General features: G+C 45.3%; 1 protein-coding gene across 3 annotated transcripts in view; it reads right to left on the reverse strand.

Annotated features, from left to right (window-relative positions):
• CAPN3 (calpain 3) overlaps window positions 1-13,134 on the reverse strand; it is a 237,959-nt gene that overhangs the window by 17,702 nt on the left and 207,123 nt on the right. For all 3 annotated transcript variants that reach the window (XM_069731848.1, XM_069731840.1, XM_069731831.1), the window contains 4 exons: window positions 10,421-10,495; window positions 9,084-9,141; window positions 7,269-7,333; window positions 6,048-6,116 (listed from right to left, as the gene is read on the reverse strand). In XM_069731848.1, the coding sequence (XP_069587949.1) occupies window positions 6,048-6,116; window positions 7,269-7,333; window positions 9,084-9,141; window positions 10,421-10,495 (267 nt within the window). The remainder of the gene's footprint in view (window positions 1-6,047; window positions 6,117-7,268; window positions 7,334-9,083; window positions 9,142-10,420; window positions 10,496-13,134) is intronic.

The raw sequence follows: 13,134 nt of genomic DNA on the forward strand, positions 1-13,134 counted from the left end.
GCTGTGGGCAGATGTTTTTAGTCAGGAAGGGTCCTATAACCATGGTCCCTCTCCAGGCTATTAATATCTGCCCTCAGTGACTGGCTTTCCCACTCTGGCGGAGAAAATTGCGCGGGAGCCCACGCCAATTTTTTCCGTGATTTAACCCTTTATTTTAACAGCTAGAGTCCCAAATTTTATACACATACACTTGTAACATTACTAATGAGGAATATGTACAAAAATAAGGGATAGGAGATGGTTTACTGTATGTAAATAATGTCTCATATCCTGTCGGGTTTGAGAAGGAGGTAGCAAAATCCGGCAATTGAATTACCGGCTTTTAAGCTATCTAGCGCTGTAATCTATATATATAATTGTCTAAGGGTCACTTCCGTCTGTCTGTCCTTCTATCACGGTTATTCATTCGCTGATTGGTCTCGCCAGCTGCCTGTCATGGCTGCCGCGACCAATCAGCGACGGGCACAGTCCGGAAGAAAATGGCCGCTCCTTACTCCCCGCAGTCAGTGCCTGTCGCCCGCATACTCCCCCCTGGTCACCGCTAACACAGGGTTAATGCCGGCGGTAATGGACCGCGTTATGCCGCGGGTAACGCACTCAGATACCGCCGCTATTAACCCTGTGTGTCCCCAACTTTTTACTATTGACACTGGCTATGCGGCATCAATAGTAAAAAATGTAATGTTAAAAATAAAAAAAATTAAAAAACCTGCTATACTCACCCTCCGTTGCAGCTCGCGCCAGCCGCCATCTTCCGTTGCAGGTTCCGGTGGCAGAAGGATCTGCCATGACGTCACAGTCATGTGACCGCGACGTCCTCACAGGCCCTGCGCGACAAGGACCTGCCATGACGTCACGGTCCTGCGCTAATACCAACCCTGGGACCGGAACCTGCCGTGGACTACAAGGGCTCCCTCGGAAAGGTGAGTATATGTTTATTTTTTATTTTTTCACCTGTGACAAACCTGGCTGGGCAATAGACTACGTAGCTGGGCAATATACTACGTGACTTGCCAATATACTACGTGGCTCTGTGCTGTATACTACTTCGCTGTGCAATATACTACGTGGCTGGGCAATATACTACGTGGCTCTGTGCTGTATACTACGTCACTGGGCAATATACTACGTCACTGGGCAATATACTACGTGGCTGCGCAATATACTACGTAACTGAGCAATATACTATGTGGCTGGGAAATATAATACGTGGCTGCGCAATATACTACGTCACTAGGCAATATACTATGTAACTGGGCAATATACTACGTGGCTGGGCAATATACTACGTAGTTCGGCAATATACTACGTAACTGGGCAATATATTACGTGGCTGCGTAATATACTACATCACTAGGCAATATACTATGTAACTGGGCAATATACTACGTGGCTGGGCAATATACTACGTAACTGGGCAATATATTACGTGGCTGCGTAATATACTACATCACTAGGCAATATACTATGTAACTGGGCAATATACTATGTGGCTGGGCAATATACTATGTCACTGGGTAATATACTATGTGGCTGGGCAATATACTACGTGACATGGCAATATACTACGTGGCTGGCCAATATACTACGTCACTGGGCAATATACTACGTCACTGGGCAATATACTACGTGGGCTGTGCAATATACTATGTGGACATGCATATTCTAGAATACCCGATGCTCAGCAATATACTACGTAACTGGGCAATATACTACGTGGCTGCGCAATATACTACGTCACTAGGCAATATACTACGTGGCTGGGCAATATACTACGTGGCTGCGCAATATACTACGTGACTGGGCAATATACTACGTGGGCTGTGCAATATACTACATGGACATGCATATTCTAGAATACCCGATGCGTTAGAATCGGGCCACCATCTAGTAAATATATATATATATATATATATATATATATATATATATATATATATATATATATATATATGTGTGTGTGTGTGTGTGTGTGTGTGTGTGTGTGTGTGTCTCACTGATATATATATAGACTGTATATATGTTTTCATGAATATTTGAGCCCATGGATCCATTGTATGTCCATTTTGCAAGCTGGCGAGAAAATCTCACTGTACGGATGCCATATGGATTACATACGGAGGTTTACATGCGCAAAATACGCTGCCACACCCTGCCTATGGATGACATACGGATCACTATTTTGGGATCATTTCTGCGTATTACACATGTAAAATACGGACCGTATTCCCTTACGCTGAGTGTGACCCCGGCCTTACTGTGAGGAGGGTGGGGCTTATATAGAGGAGCCAACTCTGGCTCTCCCTCTTTCTCTCACAGGATGAACAGGAGGAAACATTACCCGCCCTCCTGCCCTGTTTATAATCTCTGTCCTAAAACTTTTTAATTATTGCTTGTATAATGATAAATGCTTTATTGTATTTTTTAATTTGTCATTGTATATCCTGTACCAGGTTCAATTGTATATTGGCTATAAAGAGTTATTATTTGCGGTAACCTTCTAAGCCCAAGGGAAGGGCAATCCTTCAGCCATGGTTCCCTAGAGGTTTCCTCCACAGGGTTTTTTTCCTCTCCTGAGCGCTGTAGGATGACTCTTTGTGAGTCGGAGGTTTGCCAAGTTTAGTCCCATTAATGCTTTTGCAGGGACTTCTAGTTTTTAAGTTTACAAAAATGATTTAATTATAAAAAAAAGTGTCAAATGAGACTTGGAATTTATAACCCGTCACGGCTTTGCGGTTTAGGAGTCAGATGGAAGTTGCAGACAAGTTAAGGTGGACTCATTTTAACTAATAGAGGATGTAAAACCTCATGGTGGTGAGCAGGCTCAGCTTTGGTGGCCAGCCTCAAGGACGTTGTAATGGTAACATCAATCGGGGCGGGCACAGTGGTTAAACACAGGAGTGAGGATCATAGGGTCATTGGTGCCCTGAAAGTTTACTGGCTCTGCTTGAATGGCAAGCCAGTGTCAGACAGCTGGGGATATCGCAGTACTTGTGAATCCCAATGTACTAGCACTCCACCTGACTCCTACTGTGTGTCATGCTCACGCCCTGACTGGTGGGCGTGAACTCGGGGGTTTTGTGGCCCCACTGTGCCACAAACCAGACTACCCTGGAAGGGGCATGACTATGACAGCTGCTTGGGTTTTCACTGGAGCCTCTGATGGTGAGGACAGGCTTGTGCAGCAGGCAGCTGCCAGGTGCTACTCCAGGGTGGTGTCTGGCTGTGGCTGCTGATCCCACTTGGGAGACAGGAACACCTGGATTGGTGCGGGCATTAGGCAGGACTGGCAGAAGAGCACGGCTGGAACACAGACGAGTAGGCTGGCATGGCTGAGACAGGGCTGGCAGAGACACGGCAGAGAACTCAGGGCTGGCAGAGACACGGCAGGAAACAGGACTGGCTAGGACAGCAGGAACACAGGACTGGAAGGCAGGGCAGCAACGGCAGGACTGGCAGGAACACAGGATACACAGGACGGGTTGATGTGGTGTATGAATCAGGCTGCACTCTGATGACACCCGAGTGCAGTCCTATTGTGAGTGTGATGAAGGAACAGGTAGGGACCTGTACACACAGAAGATGCAGGTACGGAAACAAGCCAGAAGGAAAGGAGAATGAAGGAACAGGTAGGGACCTGTTCACACAGGAGGACCAAGTAACAAGTAGAAGGTGGAACTAAGAAGAGAAGGAGAAGGCAGAGCCAAGGACGGAGCCGCAAGAGGCGGAGCCAAGGGCGGAGACGCTGGAGGCGGAGCCAAGAGCGGAGGCGGAGCCAAGAGCGGAGACGCTGGAGGCGGAGCCAAGAGCGGAGACAAGAGCGGAGATGCTGGAGGTGGAGCCAAGAGCGGAGACGCTGGAGGCGGAGCCAAGAGCGGAGACACTGGAGGTAACGCCAAGAGCGGAGATGCTGGAGGCGGAGCCAAGAGCAGAGACGGAGCCAAGTGCAGAAACACAGGAGGCGGAGCCAGATAGTACCGCAAAGAGCAGAGCCACAGAGCAAAGCCAGAGAGTGCGAAGCAAGGTCTGAGTGCAGAGCCGCAAGAGTGCGGAGTGTAAGCAGACAGAAAACACAAGGAAAGAAAGCAGGGAAGGAAGCCACGGACAAGGAGACCGAGAAAAGACAAAGTACAGACAAGGCAATAGAACAAGACACAGGGACAAAGACACAGGGACCAGGATATTCTGCCTCCTGGAGGGCGGACTACAAGAACAAGGCAAAAGCACAGAGAAAAGCTCAGAGGGAATAACTCAGAGCAAGGCCAGGCAAACTCAGCAGCTAAGCACTAACTGAGCTAACACATTGCACAGGCCCAGACCACAGGGTGGAGCTGCACTATATACAGGAGGCCTCTTGGTAATTGGTCAGGAACTGATTGGACAGGTGCACCTGATTCCTATAAGAACCAGAGCGTTCAGGCGCCGGTCCCCTATACACATAGCCATGAGGCATGCAGAGAGCAGAGACACAGAACATGGAGCTGGCATTAAAGAGAACGCACATCATGGCCTGGAGCAGTGGGTAAGATTGTGTGAGAGATGTGAGGCCATGCTGTGATGCCAGCAGCGTTGTTACAGTGTGATTATTTAATCCTGTGATTTGAATAAAAGCTGTGGCCATTTTGACAACCAAAATAATGTGTTTTGTGTATTTATTTTAGTACCTAGGTTTACAGTAGTTATGGTGGTTTTAAGATGGAGTGGGGTCCATCCAATATCCAAAAGTCATGTATAATTGGCAGTCCCATGGACACAATGCATGGAGTAGTGGAGCATACGTGACCAGTTCTCCATTCAGTCAGAGGAGTCCGCAGCCTTTTTCTCTAAATTAGTTTCGGCAGTTGGACCCCCATGGATCAACATCTATTCTGTGAAGCTATTATGGACCACTCTTAACAAAAATTGCTCCAAAACCCTCAACTGCAAAGAGGATACTAGAACTGAATAGTAATTATAGGTATAGATATATCACCAGGGGCGGACACAGCTTTCATGCAACCTGCTCCAAAGCAGGTGCAATTGTGCAGCACTCTGATCTATTGGATTGGACGGGGCCCCAATACTGTTCTTGCACAGGGGCCCTCTTTTGTTTCTCTGCTCCTGCATATCACCAAAGGACTGTGCAAAGAAAGGAGGAAGACTTCCAATATTAGTCAATACTTGTGGCTCTTCAGCTGCTTGGGGCCACAACGCTGACCGCAACAGTGCTGCAGCTACAATACTCACAAGTTGTCAGGGCATGCTGGAGGTTGTAGTTCTGCAGCATCTGAAGATCACATATAAGAAGGGGAAATACAGCATTGGTACTTATTACATTAATAGTCAGTCACTGGCGGACACAGGAAGAAGAGGGCCCCTGTGCCAGAACAATATAGGGGCCCAAGAGCTCCTAAAATGCAAAATTGCACATGATTTAGAGGTAAAAATGGTTCCCCTTACCTCTTGGGCCCGTGCGGCTGCACAGGTTGCACCAGTGATATGTCGCCCCTGGTCGGTGTAGCCGCCTACCTCGTGCAGTACTAATACATCTGTAAAAAGCACTGGTGTATTGCTATTATGTATCTTTTATATCAAAGTACTGTATATGGATTTATAATTCCAAACATATTTATCAACTTAACGGGGCTGCGCAGCACTGCTGACTTCTGCCCCGGGGGGTGAGCGGTGCTGACGCCGTCGCACATACATATACCTGATGCGGCGCATGTATGATTGGCAGCTATTGTTACTGGTCCTAGAGTAAATGCTAGATCCTTGCCAGTCGTGCCCACATTCTGGTTGGTATGTGTAGATCCAATGTCATCGACACCGCTTGCCTTCTGATGGGGAAGTGGCGCCAGACAACCCATTTAAAGGCATTATCCAGGAGTAAGAAAACTGCTTCTGTTCTTACCCCCATTTGGATGTATATGATGAGATGCAATATCAGGACAGGGTGCCATTAAATCTGCACCACCCCTTTGTTACATCCCAATTATTACTACAAAATCTGTATTTTATTTTCCCAAGCTTTCACTGGTACGGTCATTTCTGCCGTATAGCTATACCTGCCACTGCTTGATTTTCTGCCAAAGATGCTGGAATTCTTGCAGGTTTAACCGTCCGCAGCCGTCTGTCTGTACAGATCGTATGTTAGGGATTAATAGATCAGGTTTACTCGTTAATTCAAAGTTTGATCAGGCCTGCCAATAATCTGTGTAATCTGTATTATTTGGTGTTCGCATTGTGGGCGACATGTTTCCTGTCTCACCAGGTGATATCAGTAAATGCATTTAAACCTGTAGAACAGAGGTCCCCAACCTTTTTTGCACCAGGGACCGGCTTTAAGCAAGACCAGTTTTCCATGGCCCGGTGGGGTGGGGGTGGGGCAGTGGCGGGGCTCTGGTCATATGGGGGTGGAGTTATGGAGGGGTGGAGCTTAGTGCATACTTATCATATAATTATGACATTTATAATGAGAATGTGATTCTCACACACACACATTCTCACACACACAATCACACACACATTCACACACACACATTCTCACACACACACACTCACACACACATTCACACACACACATTCACACACCCCTCTCACCTCTCCTCGCACTCTCCCACAGCATCTCATTGCCTTCCTCTGACACAGCCGGCCGCTGAATGATGACGTCATCCAGCGGCGCGTCTGTGTGAGAAGAAGCAGGAAGACAGATCGCTGGGCAGTGGAGCTGCAGGGATTTCTCCCTGCCCATCACAGCCACCCTGCAGGGGCTCCCCTCCACCTCTGCACTTGTTGGGAGCCGGCGCTCTGCAGCTTCTCTGTGCCGGCTGTCAGCTTGACAGTCGGCACAGAGAACAGCTGACTCCCTGACCGGGGGCGGCAGAATGCAGCCGCCGGGGGAGACACTGCGGACCGCCGAATGAGGCGGCCCGACTGCGCCCCCCTGCCGGCTGCGCCCCCCTAGATACGCCACTGGGCGTGTCAGTGAGGAGAGCCTGCCGCCCCACCCCGTCAGGAACACACCATGCTGCGCAGGAGGGCTGTGTCACTAAGACCCGCCTGACGCCCCGCCCCGTCCTGCATAATGTTCTCTGCTGGGATCTGCGAGCTGTCACAGAGCGTGCTCTGACCAGGCGCAGGGCCACGAAGCTAGCTGTCAGCGGCGCCGCGGACCGGCTGAAAAACCCCAACGGCCCGGTCCTGGTCCGCGGACCGGCGGTTGGGGACCTCTGCTGTAGAAGATTGCACTTGGTAAACGTGGTTAAAAAACTAATGGGCAAGGATACATCCATCAGAGCAATCATGCTGCGGCAAGATTCCAGCGTGAAACCTTCAGTCTTCAGGTCCTTGTCTGCAGGGAAAAGGAAACATTTACTGTGCGTATTTTGGATCCATTACTGCACAGGTTATCATGATTGGTAATCCCAGTCGTCACTCTGATGGCTAGTGGGATATTCAGAATAAGCAATTTCTGTGAGTACATTGTGGTTTTACCTCTCTTAAACAGCGTCTAGCCAGTACATTAAATTAAATCTGTGAGACCCCATCTGAGATCACCATGATGCAGAAGCAGAGACCCTGATTCCAGCAATGTGTCACTTACTGGGCTGCTTGCTGTCATTTTGATCTGCTACAAATCTAGCAGTGCTCTGAATGCTGAGTCTTGTATAACCCCACCCACATCACTGATTGGCAGCTTTCTGTGTAAAGGCAGAAAGCTGCCAATCAGTGGTGAGTGTGGGCTTATAAGTAGCTCATGAATATAACTAGTTGGCCTGCTGCCAAGCAGTCAAGTATAATCTCCTTTATAAAAATTACTGCAAGTAAATCAGTAAGTGACATATCACTGGAATCGGGGTCTCTTTTTAGGTGGCAGAAACCCAATGACAAATTCCCTTTTAAAAGCAGGATACCTTGGATGCCGACCAATGCCATCTGTCAACGACAAGCTAATATGGGATCCATCTAATGAATTGTGAGCTTTTCATGAAATATCCGCAGTCTGTTGAAAATAGTGCTTTTAGACTATAATAGCAGCAGAAGCGTTTCTATAAAGCTATGAAGAATGTTGCAAACGGATAGCTGTGATAAATGCCTTACTGCGGCATCCTCCACCCATAAACTTGGCATAATAGCACTCTAAAAATGGCCATAGGGCCCTATTGCCAGCTGTTTGCCACAAGTGGTGTTCTGGCCCCCTGCCCCTTATACATCAGAAGATTGCAAAAATGTAAGCTATAGGGTAGTAAACTGAATATATCGTAGTCTTCAAACTGCAAAAATCAAGTCATCGTTCTTTACTTTACTGCTCCATGGACCTAATAGTTTCATGCCAATCTAACCACGGACGATGCTCCTTGTATTCACACCATGCAGAAAAGCACAGAGTGCCCCAAATTTCATCTGTGCCCTGTAGATTCACCTCCGATTTATACCACACCAAGCGGTGCCCACTCGTGTACGTTCCTGGATGAGTACGCCGTGCCTTGAGTGGGTTTTATGTTGTTTGCGACTACAATAAAAAATATTGTGCCATAATGTTCCAGTTGGGTCACCCTATGCTTATTCTTATGGTGTGAACAGAAAAAGTATCAGCCAAAGAGAACTTGGTTTGAAAAGGGTGACTGATGAGTGGAACAGGAAAATGTGGCTTTTTAGGAGGTAGGGTGTTTTGTTTTGTTTTTTTCGTTTTGGTTTTTTTACTTGCCGCGTCTGACCATTGTTGAGCTTGTGAAGATCTCAATGGTTTTACACAGATTTGTAACTACAGCTCAAGAGCCCCCCATCCACAAACTAAACTCAACCGAATTCACGACTATTGGCTGACAGTCTAGTGGTTTGGGGACCTCCAGACAGATCGATGCAGGGGACAGGAATGGATTTCCAACAGCCATTGCTTGTAGTCTTCCTTCAGGTAAACCGCTGCCCAAGGAGTCTAGCAATGGCTTTTTCATAGAGACTGCAGGAACGCCTTGACAGGGCCAAGAGTATGGGGGAAATGGGAGAACTGGCTATGGGCTGAACATTCATGGATTTGGTATTTTCCTGACCGGCGTTGCTTTATTTGGTTTTAAGGAAAATTGTTTCATTCTATCACTTACGTTTGTTAACGACTCTGTTCAGGACAGATTGCAGTTCATCAGCGCTAATTTCCATATCCTGGAGCAGAAACAAATGGAATAGTGAATGAAAAGTGTTCTCCATATTAGAAAGGTTATTTCCATTGCATAAACTGATGATCTATGGCTGCAGTCAGTTCTCTACAACCCCCACCAGCCTGACGGACCATAGGAGCCATGTTCCCCTGACTGGGGCCAGAGGGTGGCCACTAATGAATAGCTGATGCAGCCCTAAAGATCAATGTGGCTATGAAACAACAGAACCCCAATTATAATGTGATGGCATATCGTAAGGTTCTGCGATTACATTGTAAACAGAATCTGTCAGCGGGTTTTGCTTTGGAATCTGAGAGCAGCATGATGTAGGGGCAAAGAGCCTGATTCCAGGAATGTGTCACTGGACTGCTTGGTGCAGTTTTGATAGAAGCTCTGCTGTAGAGGTAGCAGAGCTATAAATGCTGAGCTCAGCATAACTCCGCCCACACACCTGATTGGCAACTTGCTGACAGTGTACACAGGAAGCTGCCAATCAGTGGTGGGGGCGGAAGTACACAGAGCAGCTGGACTGTCTGGCAGATGAAACCTAGTCCTGCAGTGATAGCCAGTGTTTTATCAGCAGGAGATTGTGTTGAAACTACAACAAACAGGTAAACAAAAAGTGACTCATCCCTGGAATTGGGTCTCTGCTTTTTAATCTGAGATCAACAAAATGTAGAGGCAAAGACATACTGACAGATTCCTTTGAACCCCTTCCCAATATAGGATGCAATAGTACGTCCCACGTACAGTGCAGGCTCAGGAGCTGAGCTTGCACAAAACTCAGTAGATGTCTGTAAGAGGCGCGATCGTTGTTGTTTAACGATTTTATTATTGTTGTTAATCACTGATATTAAATGAATCACTGATATTAAATGACGTGAGTGCTAGTACATGCATGAGCTCCCATCAGAGCCCATGATACAATTACTAAGTGCTTAAAGACCAAATAAATATATATTTTTAATATAATTTTTTTATTTTTCACCACATGCATAAAAACTATGCTAGTATGGTATCACTGTAAACGGACAGACTTTACAATCATGTTGCCAGGTAAATTTTAATGTACAAAAAAATTACGTTATATATAATTTTTTTTAAAAATTTTCACATTTTACTGCACTTGGATTTTTTTTTTCATTTTCGTTATATAGTAGAGTGAATTCATTTAAAACTAGTCCCAAGAAAGAAAAAAAAAGCTCTTATATGACTGTCGACAAAAGAAAAATGATGGATATGACTGTGGCTTTAGCATTTTATAGCAAAATGATTATACTCACGTCTCCTGCAATCTGCTTGAATATGTTCCTGAATTGCTTCTCCTCTTCACTCTCTTTATCAGTGTTACCAGGGGTCTAGAAGACACATAAAAAGGTGGCTCAGTGGTTATTATCAGGTTCATTTCTGCAAAATACTGACTGATCTTTCATTCATTTCCATTGCTGTTTTAACATATAGAGCAATAAATCCTACAGGATAAATCACGTACACTGTTTATAGAAGCCGCTTTTCTTTCCCCATATTATCAGGTTTAATAGGTAAAGGGATTTTCTTCTCCTTTAAGCCATTTTGCTTTTAACACACAGTATTGACAACACTGACTACATGATTTCAACCAATGGAATTTCAAGAGAATGTGTCACCAGGTTTTTGTTACCGCATCAGAGAACATCGTGATGTAGGGGCAGTGATGCCAATTCTAGCGATGTATTACTTACTGAGCCGCTCACTGTAATTTTGATAAAATCCCCTATTTTATTACAGACTAGCTAAAGAGCCCGGCATTGCCTGGGCATAGTAAATATCTGTGGTTAGCTATAGCACCTCACTTCTCTTATTTTCCCATCAGGCCTCTCATTTAGCACCTCACTTCTCTCATTTTCCCCTCACACCTCTCATTTTCTCCCTTACACCTCTCATTTTCCCCCTCACTCCTCTCATTCCCCCCTAACACTTGTCATTTCAACCTCATATCTGTCATTTTCCGATCACTCCACTATTTTCCCTCACTCCTCATTTTGCACGCACACCTTTTCATTTTCACCTCACACCTCTCATCTTCACCTCACACCTCTCATTTTCACCTCACACCTCTCATTTTCACCTCACACCTCTCATTTTCACCTCATACCTGTCATTTCACCTCACACCTCTCATTTTCACCTCAGTATATACATGTTTGTCATCTCCCTTATATATAGGTCATCTCCTGTATATAGTATATACCTGTATGTCATCTCCCCTGTAAATAGTATATACCTGCTGTATGTCATCTCCTCCTGTATATTGTATATACCTATGTGTCATTTCCTCCTCTGTATAGTATATACCTGTATGTCATCTCTTCTGTATATAGTATATACCTGTATGTCATCTCGTGTGTATAGTATATGCCTGTATGTCATCTCTTCTGTATATAGTATATACCTGTATGTCATCTCCTGTGTATAGTATATGCCTGTATGTCATCTCCTCCTGTATATAGTATATACCTGTGTCACCTCCTCCTGTATGTAGTATATACCTGTATGTCATCTCCTGTATATAGTATATACCTGTATGTCATCTCCTGTATATAGTATATACCTGTATGTCATCTCCTCCTGTATATAGTATATATCTGTGTGTCATCTCCTTTTATATATAGTATATACCTGTATGTCATTTCCTGTATATAGTATATACCTGTAAGTCATCTCCTCCTATATATAGTATATACGTGTGTCATCTGCTCCTGTATATAGTATATACCTGTGTGTCATCTGTTCCTGTATATACTATATACCTGTGTGTCATCTCCCCTGTATATAGTATGTACCTGTATGTCATCTCCTCCTGTATATAGTATATACCTGTGTGTCATCTCCCCTGTATATAGTATACAGTCATGGCCAAAAGTATTAACACCCCTGCAATTCTGTCAGATAATACTCAGTTTCTTCCTGAAAATGATTGCAATCACAAATTCTTTGGTATTATTATCTTCACTTAATTTGTCTTAAATGAAAAAACACAAAAGAGAATGAAGCAAAAAGCAAAACATTGATCATTTCACACAAAACTCCAAAAATGGGCCAGACAAAAGTATTGGCACCCTCAGCCTAATACTTGGTTGCACAACCTTTAACCAAAATAACTGCGACCATCCGCTTCCGGTAACCATCAATGAGTTTCTTACAATGCTCTGCTGGAATATTAGACCATTCTTCTTGGGCAAACCGCTCCAGGTCCCTGATATTTGAAGGGTGCCTTCTCCAAACTGCCATTTTTAGATCTCTCCACAGGTGTTCTATGGGATTCAGGTCTGGACTCATTGCTGGCCACCTTAGAAGTCTCCAGTGCTTTCTCTCAAACCATTTTCTAGTGCTTTTTGAAGTGTGTTTTGGGTCATTGTCCTGCTGGAAGACCCATGACCTCTGAAGGAGACCTAGCTTTCTCACTCTGGGCCCTACATTATGCTGCAAAATTTGTTGGTAGTCTTCAGACTTCATAATGCCATGCACACGGTCAAGCAGTCCAGTGCCAGAGGCAGCAAATCAACCCCAAAACATCAGGGAACCTCCGCCATGTTTGACTGTAGGGAACGTGTTCTTTTCTTTGAATGCCTCTTTTTTTCTCCTGTAAACTCTATGTTGATGCCTTTGCCCAAAAAGCTCTACTTTTGTCTCATCTGACCAGAGAACATTCTTCCAAAACGTTAAAGGCTTTTTCAGGTTAGTTTTGGCAAACTCCAGCCAGGCTTTATTATGTCTCGGGGTAAAAAGTGGGGTCTTCCTGGGTCCCCTACCATACAGTCCCTTTTCATTCAGATGCCGACGGATAGTACGGGTTGACACTGTTGTACCCTTGGACTGCAGGGCAGCTTGAACTTGTTTGGATGTTAGTCTAGGTTCTTTATCCAACATCCGCACAATCTTGCGTTGAAATCTCTTGTCAATTTTTCTTTTCCATCCACATCTAGGGAGGTTAGCCACAGTGCCATGGGCTTTAAACT

Source organism: Ranitomeya imitator, chromosome 1 (assembly GCF_032444005.1).
Source record: "Ranitomeya imitator isolate aRanImi1 chromosome 1, aRanImi1.pri, whole genome shotgun sequence".
NCBI classification, from domain to species: domain Eukaryota; kingdom Metazoa; phylum Chordata; class Amphibia; order Anura; family Dendrobatidae; genus Ranitomeya; species Ranitomeya imitator.